Source organism: Elephantulus edwardii, unplaced genomic scaffold, assembly GCF_000299155.1.
Source record: "Elephantulus edwardii isolate Elephantulus edwardi_28Jun2011 unplaced genomic scaffold, EleEdw1.0 scaffold00133, whole genome shotgun sequence".
Lineage (NCBI taxonomy): Eukaryota > Metazoa > Chordata > Mammalia > Macroscelidea > Macroscelididae > Elephantulus > Elephantulus edwardii.
The window spans coordinates 7,108,235-7,133,214 of NW_006399883.1; the positions used below are offsets into that span (position 1 = coordinate 7,108,235).

General features: G+C 41.1%; 1 protein-coding gene across 1 annotated transcript in view; it reads left to right on the top strand.

Annotated features, from left to right (window-relative positions):
- Window positions 1-24,980, top strand: part of PDE9A (phosphodiesterase 9A) — a 153,669-nt gene that overhangs the window by 44,421 nt on the left and 84,268 nt on the right. The window contains exons 3-4 of the mRNA XM_006894049.1: window positions 2,308-2,385; window positions 14,092-14,135. Coding sequence (XP_006894111.1) covers window positions 2,308-2,385; window positions 14,092-14,135 — 122 coding nt within the window. The remainder of the gene's footprint in view (window positions 1-2,307; window positions 2,386-14,091; window positions 14,136-24,980) is intronic.

A 24,980-nucleotide genomic window follows, 5' to 3' on the forward strand; every position in this document is an offset into this window, starting at 1 on the left:
GGGTTGGAAGCACAATTCCTTACAACTACAAGTCCCTGGTTTTTAATATATTATGTATTAAAATCTCTAATTCCCCACTCTTAGGATAAAGGAGAGCCTGAACCAAACCGTGCATTTCAATCACTTCATGTACATGCAAAAGTTGGACACTGAATAAGGAAAATAAAGAATTGATACCTTTGAATTGTAGTGTTGACAGAGAATATTGAGTATACTGCAGACTGCCAAAAGAACAAGCAAATTCATCTTGAAAGAAGCGCAGGCAGGGAACTCCTTAGAAAGGAAAATGGTGAGGGTTTGTTTCGTATACTTCGGGCATGTTACCAAAGGGGGCCAGTCCCTGGAGGACATCACACTTGGTAAAGCAGAGAGTTGGGGAAAAAGAGGAAGACCATCAATCAGGTGGATGGACGCAGTGGCTGCCACAGTGGGCTCGGACGCAGCAGTGGCTGTGAGGATGGGCAGGACCCGGCAGTATGTTTTCTCTCGTACACAATGTGTCTATGTGATTTCTGACAACAGGTTATTTTTATATCATATGTGAGGTGCCCAGGTACCAAGTAGTTTGTTATCATTTGTTACCCTGAAGGTTGGCAGTTCAAAGCCACTCAATGATGCTGTGGAAGAAAGGGCTGGTGATCTGTATGTGTACAGATTATCGCCAAGAAAACTCTATGGAGAATTTCATGTAGCATATGTTGTCACCATAAGGAGGGAGCTGACTTGACAGCAGCTAATAAGAGTAATAATATGCTGTATAAAAGTTGTATATCCACATATTGTATATGATACATAATATATAGAGCTCTGGGGGCATAGTCCACAGGGAGTTGAACTACTAACCCAAAGGTCGTGTCTCTGGAGGTTTGAATCCACCAGTGGCTTCCAGGGAGAAAGATGGACAATCTCCTGTGCAATTTACAACCTCAGAAAACCTTCCGAAGGGTCAGCTAAGATTTTGTTCTAACATGACAGTAAAGGTAATTATAGTATGTTGTTGTTGATTGCCATCAAGTCAAGGTCAACTCATAGCAATTCTATGAACAAAAGACCTAATGCCTTTCCATAGCTATCATTGTTTCTCCAAGTTCATAGAGTTTCCAGAGGCATGTGGTTTAGGAAATGAATGTCACTCTCTTCCCAACCTGTTTTACAACTGGGAGCTCTACCAAACACTGTCCACAATGGGAAACCATTCTGGTAATTGATATTCCCATGGCACAAGGTTCAACATCATAGCAAACCCAGGTTACCTCATACAGCACATTGACAAAGAGTGATGTGAATAGTGAAAGAATGTTCCTCCAGATATAACAGCACCAGTCTCATTTAATTGTTGTCAAGTTGAGTATGACTCAGAGTAAGCTTTGCACAAAAGACCTGAATTCTGTTTTATAATTAACATCATTTCTATACATTTATAAGAGTTTGTAGAGTTTCCAGGGGCACTTAGTTTAGGAAGTGGATGCCACTCCTGCTTCCCAGCATGAATCAATCTGGAAACTCACCCAACCACTGTACATAATGGGTAACCATTACAGTATTTGACACAACCATGGAACAGTGTTTAGCATCACAGCAACTCCAAGTTGTTCAGTACAGCAAATAGACAAATGATTGCTGTGTCTTTTAAAGAATATTCTTATAAAATTTTTTTTAAAAATTTAATCCCTACAGGATTTTAAAGCCACAGCCTCAAGCAGGGCTCCACATTAACTTTTAGTCTAAAGCTCAAGGGCCACCCACTTTTGGGGGGTAAACAGTAACACGTAACAAAAAGGACCCCAGAAACTTCCCTTGCCTGACTGCCATCAAGACAAGCCACTATCAAGACACCAATTATAGTATATTTGTATATTATTTCTTTGTTATTGATGTCAATAATATCATTTATAGCTTGTATAATATTTTGTTGTAGAGGTATCTCTGGGGTCTGGATATCATCCCTAATTGCGGTCAACTACTATCAAGACGTTGGAGGTTCGAATCCCCTCAGAGACTTCTTGGATAACAGTCGTAGACACCTGGTTCTGAAAGGTCACAGCCTTGAGAGCCCTGTGAAGCAGTTCTACTCCGAGCACATGGGGTCACCATGATCCCCAATCAACTCCATAGAAACTAACAGCAATGCAAACTATAGACTTTAGTTAATCTCTTAAAATTGCTTTATCGAGAGTAACAAATATACCACAGGAATGCAGATGTTAATTCTAGGAGACACTGTGTCACTGAGACCTGTGTCAAATCCATCTGTGCACCCCAGAGCAGAGAACAGCGCAGTTGACAACACTGTCTTGTGTCTTTCAGAAACACAACCATCTCCCTCCTAACCACAGACGACACCATGGTCTCCATCGACCCCACCATGCCTGCAAATTCAGAACGGTAAGAGGCTACATGGCTTCCTCAGCCAGTTCCTGTCCTGGGTTGTCTGCATCTCCACACCACTCAGGATTCCCTATGATTTCCTGTTTGTTTGCTGCAGTATAATCTGACTTTTAGCCAAACATGAAAGGGTTGAGTTTGAAGGGCTCATGAAGAAGTCTTGATTAGCTTCATTGCAGAAGAACTAATCATTTCTATAATAAAGATAATTTTTACCATGGCCTGGGACCATTTTAAGAGCTCGATATTCAGTTTGCAACAGAAGTGTCATGAGGCCACACTATTACAACCCTTTTGCAGCTAGAGAAACTGAGTCATGAGAAGCCAATAAGTTAAAGTGGTAGCACCAAGCCCCAAGTTCTCTACAGTGAATGCCAAACTGCTTGCTCAGAAAGGGCTACAGGAGTAGCCCTCCCCAGAGATTCAGAGCATATTCAGTGTTTACTCAAGGGGCAATCCCTACATTAGAAAAGGACATGGGCAAACATACTATCTTTTGGAGCATATGGTAGCCAGAGAAATTAGAAAGTTTGGCCATTGCATTTGTAAGACTAGTAAGAGAGTTGGTGTGGGGGTGTGGGAAGAAGGAAAGTCAGTGTTTAAATGTTTAGACTCTGCACAATGGAATGTCCTAGGAACCCCACTCAGACCCTGAGAAGCTGTCTGCTTAATCTATGTGCATCCAAGCACCTGGTTATGGGGTACCTGATCCTCCTCCAGAAATTAATGCTGCCCCAGAAACCTACTGCCAGACATCTAGTAGGGTGCTGGGGATGGGATGCCTGTTCCTAAGTCCTTATTCCTCCCAGCCCTTCCCAGACTCCTCTTCAATCAACAAAGGCTTTAGTTCTGGCTTCAACCCACACAGGCCAATGGCCAGCTTGGTGAGAGATAAAAAGTCCTAGCAGCCAAGATGGTCTTTGTGCTCTGTTCTGGTCAATCTCATTGCTTCCGCCAGAATTCTCCCACTTTCTGTGCCCACAAAAAGAAAAACCCAAGCAAATGCAAAACAAGACACCCAATGCCAATTATGACTCATAGTGACCCTACAGGACAGACTAGAATAGCCTGATTAGGTTTCCAAAGTTGTATATCTTTACAGAGACTGCCACATCATTCTCCCGTGGAGCAGCTGATGGGTTCAACTCTGGGACCTTTTGGTTAGCAGCAAAGCTCTCTAACCACTGCACCATCAAGGCTCACCCATCCCCCTTACTTCTTCCCCCAGGAGGCTTATTCTCCTCCCTTACCTCTTGCTCTAATTATAGGCTCCCAAAATCCCAGAAGAGACAGTGCTAATTTGCTCCCCAATGACTCCAAAGGTTCTTGTAATCTCGGTACAAGCTTGACCTGACCTGAATCCTGCTGCAGAAGGACAGTCAACCAGGGGCCTATTGTCCCCTGACATTCTGCAAGGCTAAAATTATCTTGTGGAAAGGGAAAACGTCTGCCAGTAGGTCATGCCAGTGCAAACTGCTTCTGTAACTGCGGCACTCTTCCTGAATTCATGAAATCTGTGTGATTATAGAAGTGTTGAAACTAGAGAAGAAAGAGAGCTTAACCATCTCACCTCTCTGGCCTCAGTGCCGGGTCAATAAGAGAAATAATAAGACTATACCAGACAAAACCCTTCCATGTGCCCCAAGTCTAGAATATCTGTGAGAACCAGGTCTTGTTCTGATACAAAGATGCTGTCGTTGTCGTTAGGTGCTGTCCAGTCAAGCATGACTCACAGTGACCCTATGAACAACAGATCTGAACCCTGTGCTATCCTGTGCCATCCTCATCACCTCTGACACAGTTGAGCCCATTGCCGCAGTCACCGTGTCAATCCATCTTGTTGAGTGTCGTCCTCTCTTTCATCATCCCTCCACTTTCCCCAGCATGATATCTCACTTCAGGGATATATAACAACATGTCCAAAGTATATGAGACAAAGCTTTGTCATCTTTGCCTCAAGGAGCACTCTGATTGCACCTCCTCCAAGATATACCTGTTCTTTCATCAGTTGATGGAATAGTCAGCACCCTTCTCCAGCATCACAACTCAAAGACATCAATTATTTTTCTGTCAGTCATCCTTATTCATTGTGCAGCTCTCAGATGTATGACAAGTGATAGAGATATATAGTTATGAGTACATGTATAATATCGATATCGTTGTTCTTGTTGGGTGCTGTCAGTTTTGTTACAACTCAAAGCAACTTTACGTACAGCAGGATGAAACCCTGCCCAGTCCTGCACCGTCCTCACAACCTTTGCTGTGCTTGTGTCCATTGTTGCAACCACTGGTCAGTCCATCTCATTCAATGTCTTCTTTATGCTGAGTCTTTCCTTTACTAACCATGCCAGAGACTGGCCCTTCTTAATAACATACCTGTAAAAGGAGAAGTAGTAACATGGGAAAGAAAGACAGGTCTAATTTCTACTTGCTTCTTAAAGGGGAACTATCCCCATCAATAACATCCATAGTACCATTCAAATAGCTACATGGCCAGACATGCTACCCCATGTGTTCCTGCACCTATTTCTACCAATCATTGATTCCAGTATACATTGCAAATGGGATCATAGACTGTACTCACAACTGAGGGGTTTATTAAAGAAATAGGTTGTGGAATGGAGAAGACAAAGAATATCACACAATGCAAGTCCAGGTTTAGTCTAGTAGTCCCAAACTAGCAAGACACAATTCCTCAATTAGTGAAAGTCCAGGTTCAGTTCAACAGTACACATGCATCTCTGGTTTCCTCAGTCATCCAGCAAACTTTATCTCAGAGCAGATGAGTCAGCTTTTTCCTCAATCTTTCAGCAAGCAAAACCTTTAACCGTGGCCCCATCTCTAGGGTTGCTGTGGTTACACTTTGCCACAGTCTCAGCGGTGTCACAGTCTTTTCACAATGTCACAATCTCTCCACTACCATCTCTTCCTTATATTGGTCCCAAAGCTGTTGATGATTTGCAAAACCATATATTTGAAGTTAAGGTAGCTGGAGACCATGCCCTGAATAGGTGCTTATAAAATGGACATTGTTGTTGTTGTTATGTCCTTCTCCAAGGACTGGTCTCTCCTGGGTATGTGTTCAAAGTATGTGAGATGGAGCTTCAAAATCCTTGCCTCTAAAGAGAAACTTGATTTCACTCTTTCCAAGAGAGACCTGTTTGTTCTCTTGGCAGTCCATGGTATGTTCAATACTCTTTTCTAGCACCACAACTCAGGGGCATTGATTTTTCTTTTGTCTTCATTAGTCATTGTCCAGCTTTCTAATGCATAGCAAGTGTGTTCAATAGAGCAAAATGAAATGAATAGAAAAGCCAATTTTCAAGGTTTCTGACACTACAATACCCAAAGTATGTGAGATGAAGTCTTGCAGTATTCACCTCCAAGGATCTTTCTGACTGTACTCAACCAAGAAAAAAAGTTCATTCTTCTGTATGTCCATGGTACATTTCATATTCTTTGCTGACACCACAATTCAAAGGCATAAATTGCCTTCAATGTCCAGCATTCACATGCATCTAAGGCAATTGAAAATAACATGGCTTGGGTCAATGGACTTCAGTCCCCAATGTAACATGCTTTACTCTTTAACACTGTAAAAATGGTGTGTTTTGTTTATTTTGTTTTGTTTTGGGTTTTGGGGTTTTTTTTGTTTTGTTTTGCATCAGGTTTGATTTCTAGACAGTTGCTTTCATAAGCATTGACTGTGGATCCAAGTAAAGTGAAGTCCTTGACAATGTCAGTCTTTTCACCACTAAACATGATGTTGCTTAGATAATACAGATGATACAGATAATTAGAAATGAACATAGTTTTACATATTAATAGATGTGTTGTTGGAGTTATTTTAATGTATTCATTGTTGCACATTTTATTCCCTCCATCCCAAGCCCAACCAAGGATCCCATTCTTTGTTCCAGCTGTTGTAATACATATAGCACCTAATCGCATGTATTTCTTTTGAACAGTTCTTCCCCTCATCTGTTCTAATGCAGTGTTCATTATCTATCCACTTGTTTACCATTCTCTGCCCACTCACCCCCATCTGTCCTATTTTATAACAGTGGTATTATACAATATTTGTCCTTTTGTGACCTGAGATACTTCACTCAGCATAATGTTCCTATATTACATAATGTCTTATAAGTTCATTGTTTTTCAATGATGCATACTATTCCATTGTGTGAATGTACAATAGTTTTTCTATCTATTCATTTGTTGATGTGCACTTGGTTTGCTTCCCATCTCTTTGCTATTCTGAATAATGCAGCATGAATATGGATGTGCATACTTCTGTTTGAGTTGTGGTTCTGGTTTCTCTAGGGTATATTCCCAGTAATGGAATTGCTGGGTCAAATGATATTTCTATTTCCAACTTTTTTTAGAAAGTGACAGACTGCCTTCCATAGCAGCTGTACTATTTTACATTCCCACCAGCTGCAAATAAGAGTTCCAATCTCTTTACATCTCCAGTATTTGTTCTTTGCTGCCTTATTGAACTTTACTGTTGTTGTTGTTGAGGTGAGATGAAATTTCATTGTTGCTTTGTGAATAGATATGTTGTCATTTGCTGTCATTAGTATAGGAGTTTCATGATCCTTATCTTTAAGTAGCAACCTAATTGCACTTTTTCCAAGACAAACTTTTCTGTTCTTTTGACTGTCCATGGGATATTCAGCATTCTTTGCCAATACCACAATTCAAAGGCATCAAATCTTGTTCATCCTTATAATTGTCTAACATTCAGATTCGCAGGAAGCAATTGAAAATACCGTGATACCAGCTACTACATCAATCCATCTCATCCACCCTTCCAAGCATGATGTCCTTCTCCAAAGGCCAGTCTCTCTTGGCCATGTGCCCAAAGTATGTGAGATGGACCTTCAAACTCCTAGCTTCCAAGGAGAGACTTGGTTTCACCCTCTGAATGCATAATTTCTCAATTAATGAAAGTTACTTTCAGCTCAACAGCACAACTGCAGGAAGCCTCTGGTTCCTCAGTTGTCCAGAAAACTATCTCAGAGAAGTTACAAGTCAGCTTTTTATTCAGTCATCCAACTGGAAAAACCTTTAACTGGCCTTTATCTCCAGGGTTCCTTTGTTTACCCCTTTCCACAGTCTCTTCACAATCTCTCACCACCATCTTTCACAGTGTCTTCACAATCCCTTCTTCACCTCCTCTCACATTGTGGAAAACATTCTTTTCCATTGATCCCAAAGCTGTTGGTCATTTGCAAGACCATATTTCTGCAGTTAAGGTAGCTGGAGATCATGCCCCCAGTGGGCTAACAAATGCCTAGAAAAGCCAAATCTCAAGGGTTCTGACATTTCACCCCTATTTTCAAACAAGGTTTTCATAGACACACGGGTTTAGACTTCATGTTCTTTGTGGGAGACATGATTTAGGCCATAATACTATGCAATTCCTGATTCCTCATGACTAACAAATACAAATAGACATATCTTAACAAAACAAAACAAAGAACAAAAGAAAACATACTGCCATTGAGACCAGTCTGACTCATAGCAATCTTCCCTTGGTTTTCTAAGACTAGAAATCTTCACAGAAGGAGATCGCCTCATTTTTCTCTTAAGGATTAATTGGTGGATTCAAACCATTAACCTTTAGAGTTGAAGCCCAACATGCTATACACTGTGCCACCAAAACTCCTAAACATACTCTAGACCAAATAATGATAGATGTTCTTCTTTTTAAACAGTGGTTCATGCTGGATACCATGATATCCAACTAACAAGCATATTATATTTCTTCATGAAAACTCTCCCCTTTCCATTTTTGTCCTTATTGCTTCAAGTCTCTTGTCAAAGGACAAAACAGTTGTGCTTAGATAGCATGAGAAAAAGACAAGCATATGGTAGAACACCCAGGGAGAAGGGAGAGGGCCAGAGTGGCCTAGCACATTCGTGACACACAAACACTCCTTCTGTTTCTGATTTTAGCCAAGTTGTGATGCACACACCTCTCTGCTGGATGAAAACGGCCTTGTGCAAAGAAGGCACATATGCCCATCCTCCAGCTTAGACAGATGCTCCCTACTCTCTGGCATGCCTCCAGGCCTCCTCCTTCTGCAAACTGTGTTTTCAAAGAGGTCAAAGAGACCAGGCAGTTAAATGATGGAAAAACCTCAAATGCAATAAAAGCTCAAGACAAGTTTATCCCTTTTAAAGAGAGGTGGTTTATAGTAATTTTGTTGCTGAGGAAAAAAATTATGAAGATGCAACTCAATTTAGGCTAAGCCAAGAACTCATTCAATCATGGAATCAGTGCACTGGGTCTGAGTAACACTGCTGCTGTTCAAAGTCAAGAGGATTAAGGAACTAGGAGCCAAGTCCAAGCTCAAGTGGCCCAGAAATTCAGCCCACAGCTCCAGAGCTAACAGGATCCTGCACCTGCTAGGAGCATTTGAGACAGTCCTAATGTCCAGTCCAGGCCCAAATTTCCCCTGGCCTCAGTTCCTAATTTGTCCATCTCCGTCCCTTGGCCCTGCTGCTGGATTACCAGCACCCCTCCCCCTTGAGCTCTGCTCAGATCGACAAGAAATCCCAGGATCATTATTTGACAAAAGGGCCTCTTCAAAGTCTCTCCTTTTGTTTGATTCAGGTGTCTGTCTTCAGTGGTCTTCAAGTCTTTCATGAAGTCTGTCTTTCATGGGAGAAGTTTCTCTCTTCTATGTTCTCATCCCCATCCACACCCCCCACCATGTGGAGGTGGCATTATTCTCCATCCTACCCACCTCCCACCTCCTCTACCCCTTCTCTGCTCCTTGTCATCACCATCTGCTAGTATCCACTTAGGTACCAAGAAGCAAAAGGAAGGAGGAGAGAAGAAGAAAGAAGGTTCTTCTAGTTCTCTGTGCTCCATGGAGAAGAAAGGGAGAGGACAAGCAGAGGGCGCAGTGGAGGAAGGGCAGCCGCTTTCCTCCTATCCACCCTCAGGAAGGCTGTCCTCTCTTCATTCCACTCACTACCCTTCCTCATCACTAGTGTGTGTGCTTGGGTTGAAGGAAAGAGGAAATAGAAAACAAAGAGGTAACCACTATCTTACCATTTTTCTCCACCACCCCTTCAAGTCTGTAGACCAACATCTGTCTAACTCCTTTCCACTGGGAGTGTACACAAGATACAAAGCACTGTTTCAATCTGACCTCTCTCACTTTTAAACTGTTAATAGGTGCAAACCCCTGAGGCAGAGAGTTGCTGTGAGTAGGAGGCTGCAGTGACTCTTTTAGCACTGCCACATAACAAACAACAAATGAACCTTGAAGGGTGCTCTCGTGGCCTTGTGGTAAGAAGCTGTGGCTGCCAACCTGAATACATATGGTTAGAGTCCACCAGTTGCTCTGCGGGAGAAAGATAGTCTCCTCCTGTGTGATTTACTGCCTCTGCAAACCTAGTGGAGGGCCAGCTATGGGTTGGTTCCAGCTTGACAATGCACAACAGCAACAATAACAGGCAGCTAGAGGAGGCTGCCAATGATGAGAGCCTCCCCTCCTCAGGCTCCTCCATCACCCCAGCCAGTCCCCCAGGGGCTCCTGGGAAAAATCCTGCTCTGCACTCGGTGCCATCCTTCAAACCTAAGTGGTTCTGAATAAGATCTTTTCAAATCCAGCCGGGACCAAGCACCATTTCTGATGTCGTTATATGTTGTTGTCAAGTTAACTGCAACTCATAGCGACTCTATGCACAGTAGCTCTGAACCCTGCCCTATCCTGAGCCAGCCTAGCCATCTCTGACACACCACCTCCATTATCATTATTTCTGATAGTATTTGTGAATAAATAAGTCCCAGCTCCAAATAACCAATATTCAAGAGACTTGTTCAAACAGGTCTTTTTCTGGACAGGAGCAGAGGACTCATATGGGGAGAGGGAAGGTGTGGACTAAATTCTTGATGCTCTGTGAGCACGGGGAGTCCCTTGTGGGGCCAGCCAGGAGTTCTATAAACCGTGGATGGTCAGCCCTCCATCCACAGTGCTAGCACACTTTATTTCCTTTGCATTTTATGCTTTATGGATTATCTATAGCCATTAAGTCCTGGATGTTACCCTTGGTTAGTCACTGCTAAGAGTTTGGATTCCCTTGTTGATATAAATGCTTTAACACACTCAGCTGTTAAATGAAAAGATAGAGGTCTCAGTGGCCTTACGGATGCCATGGGTGAAAGAGTCGGCCATCTGCTTCCAAATAAAATCTACTGTTGAAAACTCTATGGAGCACAGTTCTATTCTGACACACATCAGTCACTTTAAGTCTAAGCTAATTCTCCAACAGTTGATGGGTGCTCAGGACAGCTGAGCTCTCCCCGTTCCACTCACTACCCCTCTCATCACTAGTGTGTACGCTGGGTTGTTGGAGGGATGATGAGAAAGTGAAGGGAATTATGTCTTTCATGAGAGAAATTCCTGTACTTTCTTTTCCCCCAAAATGGATTAATGTATTACTGTGCAGCTTGTATTATTGTATTATGCTAATATCTTATTGTGCAGCTTGAGGGCTTGATGTCACAGGTCAATATTTGTGTGCTTATCTTCCTGTTTTGTAGCCATGGTAGACACCTGTGTCAAACACAGTTGCTGATGAAAGCTCGGTTTTTCTAGTGCTGAGGCATTCAGTGTGGTTGCACACAGGCTTTCAAAGCATAATTAATCTCATTGCAATTGAATAGCACATCCCCCTTGGTTGATTTTTTTGGAAGCTGTAAATCACATAGGAGGAGACTGCTCATCTTTCTCCTCTGAAACAACTGGTGGGTTAAAACCACCAGAGCACAGCAGCCTTTGATGTTCACAGTGCAAATCCCTGTGGGACTAGGCCAGCCGACACCCCACCACCACCACCTTCCAAGCAATGTTGTTGTTGTTTGCTGTGTACCACTCAGTTGGAACCAACTCATAGCTGACTCTCTGTTGGGATTTCAGAGTCAGTAAATCACACAGGAGGAGATTGTCCATCTTTTTCTCACAGAGCAGCCAGTGGATTCAAACCAAGTACCTTCGGGATGGCAGCACAGCTCCTTGCCACTAAGCCACCACCGCTCCTTTTTCAAAGCATATTGAATAAAAAATGATGATTTCTTGAGAGCAGGGGTATTTTTTATTTGTTATTTTTGTTATGTGCTGTCAAGTCACCTGAGTTTTTTCTTTAGTCACTGCTATTTCACCAGCACCTAACTGTAGTAGGCACTCCATATATAATTATTGAATTAATGGTATGACTAAATAGCATCTAACTGTGTCCTTGTTTGTTTTGGTTTTGTACTGTTAGATGCTATTGGGTTGATTCTGACACATAGCAAGAATAGAGAAAGGCTGTGATCATTGTGGGAGGAGCTCTGATGACAATGCTGTGGCTAAAGCGTTCTACAACTACACAGAAAAGCGAGGATTTGGATCCATCAGCCACTCCGTGGAAGACAGACAAAGTGCTTTGCTTCCATCAAGATCTATAGCTCTGTCCTGGGCAGGTCTCTGTCTTGTGGGGTCACTAAGGCCTGGAAACATCTCATTGGGTTTGAGAGTCTCTATGGGAGGCAATTGCCAGGTCTTTCTCCCACAGAGCTGCTGGCTGGCTTTGAACTAACAATATCTAGGTTAGCAGCCAAGCCCCTAATGGCTGTACCATCTGAACTCTTGTGCCCTTAGCTACTAGTATTTCATTTTGATGCATTTGTTCCAACATTTATTTGCTGAGACAAATTCCTGTTTTAAATATTAATAGTTATTGTTAGATTACATCCTCAAGGTGATAACAATTGATACCCTCAGCAGTCATATTTGTGAAAGCCTATTTGTGTCTTATATCACTTCTAATTTCATTTTTCTTTTTCACACAAAAAGTATTTGCTATAATAAAGTGGTTAATAGTATAAAGTTCTATCTTCTGTTTCTGTTCCCAAGATCCTATTTTCCAACTTCTGCTGCTTTTTCTTCCCAGTTTTCACATTCAAATCAGCAGTAATTATCATTGCATCTTGATTTTTTTTTTCAGTAGATTACTAATCCTTCTTTACAGACTGCCTTAGTCTGGGAGCTCCATTGAAACTTGTCCACCTGGGTGATCCTGCTGTTATTTTAAATACCACGTACATAGCTTCCAGCATCATAGCAACACACGGCCCACCACAATACAGCAAACTGGCAGGCCAGTGGGGGCTCCAGCCTTTACTATGGATTCAATCAAAGCAATAATCTTATTTTGTCCACCAGGTATCATCTTGGTTTTCAGTTAACAACCTGAGTGGGTTTGAGTGACCTAATGGTTCCTAGAGTCATATACATTTAGATTTACAGTATCAGGAGGAATGAATGTTCCCTAATTAGGCATAATATTCATATACCAATTATATATCTAGGTAAATGAGATGCAATACTTATACAAAATCTTCTTTAATCTTTCAATTCTGATCCAGGCTCTCACCTTAGTGCCTTCATCTGCATGTCCCCCTAATCTAGCTTTGTTGTTGTTGTTGTTGTTGTTGTTATGTACCATCCAGTCAGAACAGACTCATAGCTGACCCACCAGTACGTTTTCAAAGGCAGTAAATCTCATAAGAGGAGAGTGAACATCTTTCTTCTGTGGAGTTGGTTGATTTGAAGTGTGTGCCTTTGAGTTGGTGGCTTTTAAACTACAATACATTGAGTTTATGTGTCCAGGAACCCTAGAAGGGTCTCTCCTCACCCTGGGACCGTTTCACTCACAGATGTGCATGTAATGTTGGGTCCCCTACTCGTAGTTGAACCAGAAAATACTGGGTTCTTCAGTCTTTATCTTGATTAACTAGGTAAACTCACTTGTTTAATGATACGCTTTCCATCATTAAATTCCTCCTTGCTGTAGTGACTGAAATGGACATGTTTGGTTTTGGCACCTTTAATCTCTTGTAGCGCTGCCTTAAATTCATTGTCTCATGCCCATCAGTGTCCATTATACTTACCCCATTTCTTAATAATGTCTTTTTAAAATGCTTTATTTATAAAGTTTGTATACATTCTTTTTCACACTGGATCTTTCCCATTTCCTTGACCAGCCCCCCTTCACCCATCAAATTTTGTGACCCTATGAATAATCATTTTTTTAAATCTCTGTTCTGCTGAAGTAAGTTGCCTCCCATTGCATTTTCCCTATGAATCACCCTAATGTTTCTTCCATCTGTAGGACCAGTGCAAGGAAGCTGTGCCGACAGATCTATCTTGCACTATCGCTTCTCTGTGTGTGTGTAAGTGTGTGAATGCCAGAATTTAAATCGAGCAGGATGGCAAAACTGACCAATCCTCTCATTAGGGTTCTACACACCTTATTTGCATGAGTGCATTCTTACAAGGATTTTTTTGCACCTTATTGCATGAGCAGCAATCCTTCCAATGTCTTTAGTGTGGTTACAAGTACCATATTTGCCTAGTCCTACCAGTCATTGTGTGGGAGTCACAGAGATTATCTATGGCTAGATGACTGGGAGGATAAAGTAATTCACTGCACCTCACAGAGGAAACACATCATTTAAATTACATATTTAATGTATTTCTGTCTTCAAATGCAAACTCAGACTATCTAGAGAAACCAATTTTGAGGGAGGAAAAAATCCTTAATCCATTGAATTGTAAATGCCTGAGTGCTTATCTCTGCCAGCAGACATGCTGCAAGCATCCTTGACCGCCTCTTACAGTGGAACTGTCTTCTCTTTTGCAGCACTCCCTACAAAGTGAGACCTGTGGCCATCAAGCAACTCTCTGGTAAGGCCCTGCTGTCATTCATGGTCGAGAGGAAAAGAGGGAAGGTTTCTTAGAAACCACCTCTTGAGTTCACCCCTGTGATTGAATATATAGTAAGCATTTGAATCTAAAACCCCTCTACTCCTACAGAAACTAAAATCTTCTAAAATGGGGAGATTCTGCCCATGGGGACCCCTCTCTTCTCTCCATTCCCAGGGACAAGGTGGAGGCTCAATAGTGTCTCACTACTGCCTTCCTGGGTCCAGTGTGTGTTTTCCCCCATTTAGACTGTGAATCTCGGCTCCTGGCTCAGCCATCAGGGGCAGTTTATTTAACCTTGTTTCTTCTTGGGCTTTTGAATGAAAGATCTATGAAGCAGTCCTACTCTGTTGTTACAGGATTATTGAAAGTCAGAATTAGAGTCGATGGCAGTTGTTTTTAAGGGAATACTTCCTTTTTAAAAATTTTTATTTTATACTGGTTTGCTTACAAAGTTCATATATACATTGTTTTTCACACCAGATCTTTCCCATTTATTTCCTTTACCCATTCCTCCTTCTACCCATCATATTGTGCAACCCTATGATTACCCCCTGTCCATCCTCACCCCTCTGCTCCTACCTCCCCCCCCCCCCGACGTGTTTTACTAGTTATCTATTTCTACAGTAACGGTCTTATACGCTATTTGTCCTTATGAGACAGAGTTAGTTCACTTAGCATAATGTTCTTTAGTCCTTCCCAAGTTAGGTAGTGATTTTCAAACCACTGCTCCTGCGTGCTGCATAGTGTTCCATCATGTGAATACTATTCATGGATTTCTTAATCCATTCCATTGTGGTTGTACATTTGGTTGGACATTTGGGCTGTTTCCAAGTTCCTGCTATGGTGGATAACACTGCTATGAACATTGGTGGACAAGTCTCCATTTGTGCCTCAGTGCTCATTTTCTTGGGGTATATTCTAAGCTGTGTAATAGCTGGGTCATATGGAATTTCTATGCTCAGCTTTTTGAGGAAACATAAGGGCATATTTCTACGGGTTTTTAAAATTCTATGCATCTTGGCAACTATCACCTAAATCAAAATTCAGAACATTGACATCACCTGAGAAACTTGTGCCCCTTCCCAGTTATTCTCCCTGCCCCCGGCCCCAACACCTGACATCAGTCAATACCCAATCTGCTTTCTGATACTAAAAATTTTATTTGTCCTTCCTACAGTTTTATGCAAAAGGACTCATAGATTTGGATTCGTGTATATGGATTCCTATTTGACTATTAAGTTCTTGAGACCCATTCATTCGGTGGCCTGTGTTGGTGCATCAGTAATTAATTTCTTTTCATTGCTGACTAATATCCCAGGGTGTGACTTGACCACACTCATCCACTGATGGACTTTGGGTTGTTTTCAGTTTTAGGATTTTGTAAATAATATTGTCATGAACATTTAAGAGTAAGTATTTGGAGACATATTTTTTAAGTAAACACCTAGGATTATTGGGTTACGTGGTGATGCATATGTTGTTGTTGTTGTTATGTGCCGTCGAGTCGTTTGCGACTCATAGCGACCCTATGTACAACAGCCCTAAACCCTGCTCTATCCTGTGCCAATCTCTTTGCCTCTGACACACCCATCCCGAGTACCCCAGTCACTGAATCAGTCCACCTCATAGAGGGTCTTCCCCTCCTGCGCTGTCCCTCTACTCTACCAAGCATGATGTCCCTCTCCAAAGACCTGTCTCTCCTTATAACATGTCCAGAGTATGTCAGATGAAGCCCCGGAACACTTGCCTCCAAGGAACAGCCTGGTTTAATCCTCTCTACGATGAATCTGTTTGTTTTCTTGGCACTCCATGGTACATTCAATACTCTTCTCCAGCACCACAGCTCAAAGGTGTTAATTCTCCTTCTATCCTCCCTAGTCATTGTCCAACTCTCTGATGCATAACAAGTGATTGCAAAAACCATGGCCTGTATCAGGCGCACCTTAGACTCCAGAGAGACACTGTTGCTCTTGAGTATTTTAGAGAGGTCCCTAACTGCAGACTTTCCCATCGCAATACGTTTTTTGATTTCCTGGCTACTGGTGCCAAGAGTGTTGTCCGTGGAGCCAAGCAAACTGAAGCTGTGAACAATCTCAATCTCTTCGCCATCCATCCTGATGCTACAGATTGGTCCAGTGGTGAGAATTTTTGTCTTCTTGACATTGAGCCTCAGTCCATATTGAAGGCTGCAGTCCTTGACCCTCTGCAGTAAGTGCATGAGGTCCTCCTCAGTTTCAGCGAGCAAGGTTGTGTCATCTGCATAATGCAGATTGTTGATAGATCTTCCACCAATCCTAACGCCACGCTTCTCCTCATAGAGCCCAGCCTCTGGGATAATCTGCTCTGCATACAGGTTGAAAAGGTATGGAGATAGGACACATCCCTGACATATACCCTTCCCAATTTTGAACCATGCAGTGTTGCCCTGCTCTGTTCTGACGACTGCCTCTTGGTCCAAGTATAGGTTTCACATTAGCACGATCAAATGTTCTGGGAGTCCCATTCTTCTCAGAGTCAGCCACAGTTTGTATGATCCACACAGTTAAATGCCTTTGCATAATCAATGGAACTCTTGGATACGCTACTCTTTATGTTTTTCATAATCCTAGTAAGTATGTCGAGAGCTCTGGTAACCTAGTGGTAAGAAGCTGTGTTGCAATTCCAAAGGTACATGGTTTGTTTCCACAAGCTACTCCACAGAAAAGGGGTGGGCAATCTCCTCCTGTGCAGTTAAATTGCCTTTGAAAACCTGCGGTGGGATCAGCTATGAGTGAGTTCCAACTCGGCAGCACACAACAGCAACAAGTATGTCGGGCACTCTGGCGGCTCAGTGTGAGGAGTTGTGCTGCCAACCCGATGGGTGGGAAGTGGTTCAAATCCCCCAGCTGCCCGACAGGAGAAAGACGAACAGTCTCGTCAATTTACAGCCCTTGACATCTCACTGGAAGGTCAGTTATGCATTGGTTCTAACTCGATGGCAGCAACATTAAGTATGTAGTATTGCATTATGGTATTAATTTACATTTCCCTAATGTTTAGTGCAACTATTCATCTGTCAGTGTGTTGGCTTGTGTGTTGCAGTGATGCTGGGGGTTATGTCGTGGTACTTTAAAGATCTGCAGAGTCACCTTTGGTGGACAGGTTTGGCAGAGCTTCCAAACCGAGACAAGGTAGCAGGGTTGGAGGACAACTTCTACAATAATTGGTCAGCGGAAATCTTGCGAATAGCTGCCAAAAACTGCCTGACATAGTGTCAGAAAACGAGCCACTCAGGTCGGAAGGCACTCGAAATGTGACTGGCTAAGAGCTGCGGCATCAAAGGAGAGTCTACCCTAATGATGTGGAGTAAAGCTGTCAGGACCTTGGTTTGCTGATGGACTTTCCTTTGGTGATTTGGCATGCCTCAAAATGAGGAGAAGCAGCTGCAGACATCCGTTAATAATCATAGCAGAGAATGCATGAGGTATGACTAGAAAAACTGAAAGTTGTCAAAACTGAAATCAAGTGCATAAATATCAGTTAGGGGCCTGAAATGAACTGATACTGGCCATTTTTAGTGCCATAGTTGTGTGGTCTACTATGCTTGAAAAGATACAGTGAAGGAGAATGATGTCGTATTCTTTGTCAAAAAAGAATGTTTTACAATATATTGTGAAATACAGTGTTATCAGCTATAGGATAATGTCCACACATACACAAGAAAGGCACATTAATAAGTATAAATAAAGAAGCTCTGGTGGCCTAGTGGCAAGAAGCTGCACTGTAATCCAGAAGGCACATGGTTCGAATCCACCAGCTGCTCTGGAGAAGGATGGGCAATCTCCTCCCGTGTGATTAACTGCCTCTGAAAACCTGCCAGAGGGTCAGCTATGGGTCGGTTCTGACTCTGTGGTACATAAAGACAACAACAACATTAAAATTTACCCATAAACCTCTAATTACAAAGATGAAGAAATTGACATTGTCAAGAATGTCATTTTACTTGGGTCCACAGTCAACACCCATGCTGAAGCAGCAGTCAAGAAATCAAATGCCATGTTTGTTTCATTATCTTGTTTTCTTGGTTTTTTAAAAACTTTGTTCATCTGATGCTTTATTTAGTCCTTTTTTTAGTGATTTCCTTTGTTGCAGACTAAAGGCAACAGTTAATATGGGTAGAGATTTAGGAAAGGGGAATGAGAGCTTTGGCAGACAGTGAGTTTTTAAGTCGGAGATCGACTTTACGTGATGTTTCTTTATAGTAGAGCTATTTCCACAAGAACAGTTTTGTTGTTATTAGGCACTGTTGAGTCAGAATTAGCTCATAGCTGGCTCTCTAGTGGGTTTCCAGAGGTAATAAATCACATGGGAGGAGATTACTCATCTTTCTCCCACGAAGCAGTTGGTGGATTTGAACTACATGCCTTTGGGTTGACAGCACAGCCTCTTACAGCTTCAAAGGCCTTCTCAAGAGCAATACCTTTTGAGATCTAAGGTGCTTCTGCTCAAGCTGTAGTATTTTTCAGTTGCCTCAAACACATACGAAAATTGGTTAATAACAATACAATATAATTACAATAAGGAAGGCCAAGGAAGAATTCATGCCTTTGAATTAAGGTGCTGGTGAAAAATATTGAATATACCATGGACTGCCAGAACAAACAGATCTAAATGGAGAGATATGCAGCCAGAAATCTCCTTAGAAGTGGGCATAGTGAGACTTCTTCTCGCATACTTTGGGCATGCTGAGAAGAGGGATTAATTCCTGGAGAACGTCATGCTTGATGGTATAGGGGCTCAGTGAGTGCAGGGACGGCTCTGAGTAAGCTGGACTGGCATGTGCTGTCACAGGGACTCCAATCAAGCAACAAGGACGAGGCTGGCTCAGGCCTGGCCAGTGTTGCTTTGGGTTGTACATAGGTTGAATCGAACTCAACAGCATTTAAAAATGAACAACAAAAATGTTTGATGGTGACCATCTTTTCTTTATTGACTATTCATATATCTTCATGAAATATCTATTCAGATCATTTGTCATGTTTTTGTTGTTGTTGAATTAATTTCCTTTTTCTTATTAAGCTCTATGCATTTCTTCGGATATATTTAGAAATACAATTATTTATTCTCCCAGTCTGTATCTTGCCCTTTCACTTTCTTATTGATCTATTTCAATAACTAGCAATTTCTTAACTGCTTTAGGCTCAGCATACTAGTGCTTTTCTTTTCTTGTTTGATATTTTCTGTGTCCTACCTTGGACATCTACTCCTATTCCCACTTGTGAAGTTTTCTCTTCAATTCTCTTTTATGTTGTTTTATAGTCTTTGTTTGCACATTTAATATTATAACCTATTTGTGTGTAAGGCATGAGACAAAAGTTGAGGTTTACTTTCTTTTTAAAAAGGTTAATTTATTTTTTAAAAAGTACATCATGCTTTGTTTAATCCTAATGGCTGGGGAATACAATCTTGTAGCAACAATCTGTGCTATGTGGTGTGTTCATCAGCCCTTATGCTTCATTGCCTGTTTTCTCAACTTTAAAGTAGAGCTATTGCCACATGAACAGTATTTTTGTTGTTATTATGTACTTTTGAGTCAGAATTAACTCACAGCTGACTCTTCAGTTGGTTTTTAGAAGCTATAAATCACATGAGAGGAGATTATTCCTTTTTCTCCCACAGAGCAGCTGGTGGACTTGAACTGTGTGCCTTTGGGTTGACAGCACAATCCCTTACTACTAAGCCACCAGAGCCCCCCTCCACATGAAGAGTAGTTACTTTAAATATTTTTGTATTTTACTAGCTCTGAATGAAACCTGTTAATTCAAAATTTTATGGTAAATGTTCTAATAAAATATGGATCCTAAGTTTTTCTAGTATGGAAACAGTTTATCATAAAAAAACTTCCCTGATTAAATAGTATAATTTTTTCAAGATTATTATTAATTAAATCCATTTTTTATGTTTCACCAATTTTCCTCCTAATGTTCTTTTTCTTTCCTAGTGTGCAATCCACAGCTTGCATGCGTTCAGTTCTATCAGCCCTTCTCTGGCCTGTGTTTCTCCATCTTCCTTTGTCATGAGCCTGACAGCCTTTCCAAGTCTGTATCTTCCGTAGTCTGGGTTAGTCTGATATTCTTCTCCTGATCAGTTTGAGGTGGTGGTGGTTTTGTTGTTATGTGCTGTCGAGTCGCCTGTGACTCATAGTGACCCTACGTACAGCAGCTCTGAAGTCAGACCCATCCTGATCCAGTCTCACTGACCCCAACACACTCACCCCCATTGCCCTAGCTACTGTAGCAATCCATTTCATTCAGTGTCTTCCTCTCCTGTGCTTTCTTTCCCTCCTCCATTCGAGCATGATGTCCTTCTCTAAGGATCAGTCCCTCCTGGCCACACACACAAAGTAAGTGAGATAAAGCTTCAAAATCCTAGCCTCCAAAGAGAAACTTGGTTTCACCCTTTCTAAGACTAAGGTGTAGACTTTTGAAAATAATATATGAAGTTATGATACTCAGGTAGCACTCATGATTTCTCCACTGCAGAACAACTGTTCGTCTCCCTCCTTTCATCAAAAGGGAAGGGAAAGTATTGAAGGTTATTTTGGTTTGTTGTGTTCTGTTTTGTTTCCCTATGGAGCGGTCTACTTGTTCCTGCTCTCTATGTTGAAAATACGAGATCCTGTCCTTCATTGCATTACCAGGAAACCATTGTTGAAAATCAGTTGACCACACACGCATGTGTCTTGTGTGGAGTCCCTAACTTGTTCTTTTATTACGTGTGCCTGTCTGCCCTTGAGGGAACACCACACAGTCTTCATTATTGAATATTTAGTACACTTTAAAAGCAGATAGCATAAATCCTTCCATTTCTTTCTTCTTTTTTTACTTTTCTCTTTATTTTGTTCTCTCTGTCATCCTTGTGCAAGGCCCATGCTAAGTTTCCTGTATCATTGCAATGTTAGTACACGTGCTGCCAAAGAGTACACTTTATCTTATTTTGAACATTTTATTCCAGATCATTTTTATTTCTAAGTAAGTTTTTTAGAATCAATAAGCTTGTCAATTTCAGAATTTTTAATGCAATTCCATTGAGAATAAAAATAATTTGGGATAATTTAGATCTTAATGTCTTCATAATATTGTGTCTGTTAACTCTAGAATATGATATATTTTACTTTACTTAGATATTTTATTTCTTTAGAATTCATTTCTCTTAATGTTGTTTTATAGTTTCAGTGTAAAGTTCTTTTACATATGTTACATATCACTAGGATGGATTTCATATTTTAAGGATCCAAATGGTACGTGGTGGTTAAGTACTCAGCCAGTAACTGGAAGATTGGCTGTTTGAGCCCAGCCTCTCTAGAGGAGAACGATGTGACAGTCCTATTCTGTAAAGATTTCAGCCTTGAAAACCCTACAGAGCAGTTCTGTTGTGTCATATAGCATCTGTAGGAGTCAGAATTGAGTCCACAACAATGGGTTTGTTTCATATTTTAACCCTATTGTAAATAGATTCAAATTTTAATTTATAGGAACCTGTATTTTTTTAATAGAAATATGAGAGGCTTGTGAGTTTATTTACCTTGTTAAGCTTATTTAATCAGATCTGTGCCAGTAGGGGGTGGGTGCGATTCCCTATGATTTTCTATATAGGTTATCATGTTACCTGAAAATAGAGTCTGTTCATAGCAACTCTATATAGGACAAACACTGACTGCTCCTACAGCATTCTCACAGCCCATTGGTTTGTTCAGTACATTGTTGCAGCCACTATGTCAATCCATCTCACTGAGAGTCTTCCTCTTCTTTACTGAGCTGTGGTGCTGGAGAAGAGTAGTGAACATACCATGGACTGCCAAGAGAACAGACCTGACCTAGAGAGGATGAAACCAGGTTGCTCTTTGAGGCAAAGATTTTGTAATTCCATCTGGCATACTTTGGGCATGTTGCCAGGAGGACCAGTCCTTGGAGAAGAACATCATGCTTGGAAGAGTGGAGGGACAGCACAAGAGAGAAAGACCCTGAATGAGATGGATTGACTCAGTGGCTGGGGTAATGGGGTCAGGTGTGTCAGAGTCAGTGAGGGTGGCGCAGGAAAGGGCACAGTTCAGAATCATTATTCATAGGTTCGCTATAAGTCATAATTGACTCGATGGCAATGGCACATGACAAAAGCTATCCTAACCATGGCATACTTCTCTAGGGACTGACCCCTTCTGATAACATACTCAAAGTATGTAAGATGAGGCCTTTCTTTCCTGCTTTTAAGAAGCATCTTGTATTTCTTCCAAAACAAGTTTGTTCATTCTTCTGACCCTCCATAGTATATTTGGTATTCTTCACCAACACTGTAATTCAAAGGTACCAATCCTTTGTTCATCCTTATTCTTTGCCTAGCTCTTTCATGTATGAAGTGACTGGAAAAATACCATGGCTTGAGCCAGGGGCAACTTATTCTGTAAAGTGATGTGTGTGCTTTTTAATACTTTAAAGAGGTCTTTTGGGACAGATTTGCAATATGCAATTCGTCATTTGATTTTCTGACTGCTGCTTTCACGGACATTGATTATGGACTAAAGTCAAATGAAATCTTTGACGACATCAATAGTTTCTCCATTGTCATGATGCTTATTATTTTAAGGATTTGTTTTCCTTATGTTGAAGCATAATTCATACCGATGGTCTTAGTCTTTTTTTTAAATTTAAATTTATTATTAATTTCAGTAAAAATGTACAGAGACTTTGGATTTCCATTCATTCATCGTTGCGCTTTTCTCCCCTCCCAACCCTCCCCCTAGTACTCTAACTACCCTCTTGGAAAAGTAAAAGAAAAATTCTTTCATTGTTTTACTAACTCTCCCTCACGTCCACTCCACCATGTAGCCTTTGCTCTTGACTCCTGTCATGACAAAAATACCTAATCACATATCCCTTTTAAACAGTTCTCTCCCTCATCTGTTCCAATGCAGTATACGTTATCGAACCCATCTTTCTTAGTCTCCCTCGAATGCCAACGTCAGTCCTGTTTTACAACAGTGGCACTACGCAGTATTTGTCCTTTTGTGACTGAGATACTTCACTCAGCATAATATCCTCCAGAGTCACTCATTTTGAATAATATTGCATGAATTCCTTGTTTTTCAATGCAACATAGTATTCCATCGTGTGAATATACCACAGCTTCTCTATCCATTCATTTGTTGGTGGGCACGTAGGTTGTTTCCAACTCCTTGCTATTGTGAACAAAGCCACGATAAACATGGGTGTACATATATCTGCTTGGATGTCAGTTATGGTCTCTTTTGGGTATATTCCCAGTAGTGGAATTGCTGGGTCAAATGGTATCTCTATTTGCAACTTTTTGAGAAAGCGCCACTCTGCCTTCCACAGTCCTTGCACCATTTTACACTCCCACCAACAGTGAATAAGGGTTCCAGTTTCTCCACAACCTCGCCAACATTTGTTGCTTGCTGTTCTGTTAAATTTTGCTATTCTGACTGGGGTGAGATGATATCTTATAGTTGTTTTAGAGGGTCGTAGTCTTTAATCTTACTCAGTAAATGCTTCAAATCTTCTTCACTTTCAGCAAGGAAAGTTGTGTAACATGCATGCTGTATGTTAATGAGTCGGCCTCCAATCCTGATGCCATGTTCTTCTTCTTCATATGGTCCAGTTTCTTGGGATATTTGCTCAGCATACAGGTTGAATAAGTATAGTGAAAGAATATAACCCTGAATCACATCTTTCCCCATTTTAAGCCATGCAGGATGTCTTTGTTCTACTCAAACATCTACCTCTTGGTCTGTGTACTGGCTCTACAATGAAGTGTTCTGAAATTTCTTTTCTTTGCAATGTTATCCCTCATTTTTATGACCCACACAGTTCAATGGAGCAGAACAGAGACCGTGTGGAAAATGCTTCTTCTGTTGCCGCTCCTCACTTGCTTTCCCAGCCTAAGCCTGGAAGACAGCTGCCTGGCTGACTGGTTGGAGAAGATCCATATTTGCTCCCATTCCAAAGAAAGGTGATCCAACAGAATGTAGAAATTATTGAAAAATATCATTAATATCACATGCAAGCAAAATATTGCTGAAGATAATTTTAAAATGGCTAGAGTGGTACATAGAAAACTGCAAAACTGGACTTAGAAGAAGCCATGGAACCAAAGATATTATTGCTGATGTCAAATGGATCCTGGATGAAAGCAAAGAAAACCAGAAAAATGTCTATTTGTACATTTTTTTTTTTACTATGCAAAGGCATTGACTGTGTGGATCATAACAAATTATGACTAACCTTAAGAAAAATATAAATACTAGAAGACTTAGTAGTGCTCATATGAAATTGATACCCAGACCAAGAGGCTATGTGTAAACAAAGCAAAGGAACACTGCATGGTCTAAAATTAAGAAAGGTGTGCATCATGGTTGTATCCTTTCTCCATACCTATTCAATCTGTACGCTGAGAAAATTATTCAAGAAGAAGTACTCTATGAAGAAGAATGTGGAATTAGTATTGGAAGGAGATTCATCAAAAACCTTCAGTATGCAGATGACACAATCTTGCTTGCTGAAAGTGAGGAGAACTTGAAGCTCTCGCTGTAAAAGATCAGAGAACATAGCCTTCAATGTGGATTGCATCTCATTGTCAAAAAAACAAAAAATCTTCACCAATGGACCAATAGGCAATGTCATGATAAATGGAGAAAAAATTGAAACTGTCAACGACTTCATCTTGCTTGAATCCACAATCAATATCTTCAGTCAGGAGATCAGAAGATGTATTGCACTGAGAAAGTCTGAGGTCAAGGACCTCTCCAAATTACTGAGAAGCAATGATTTC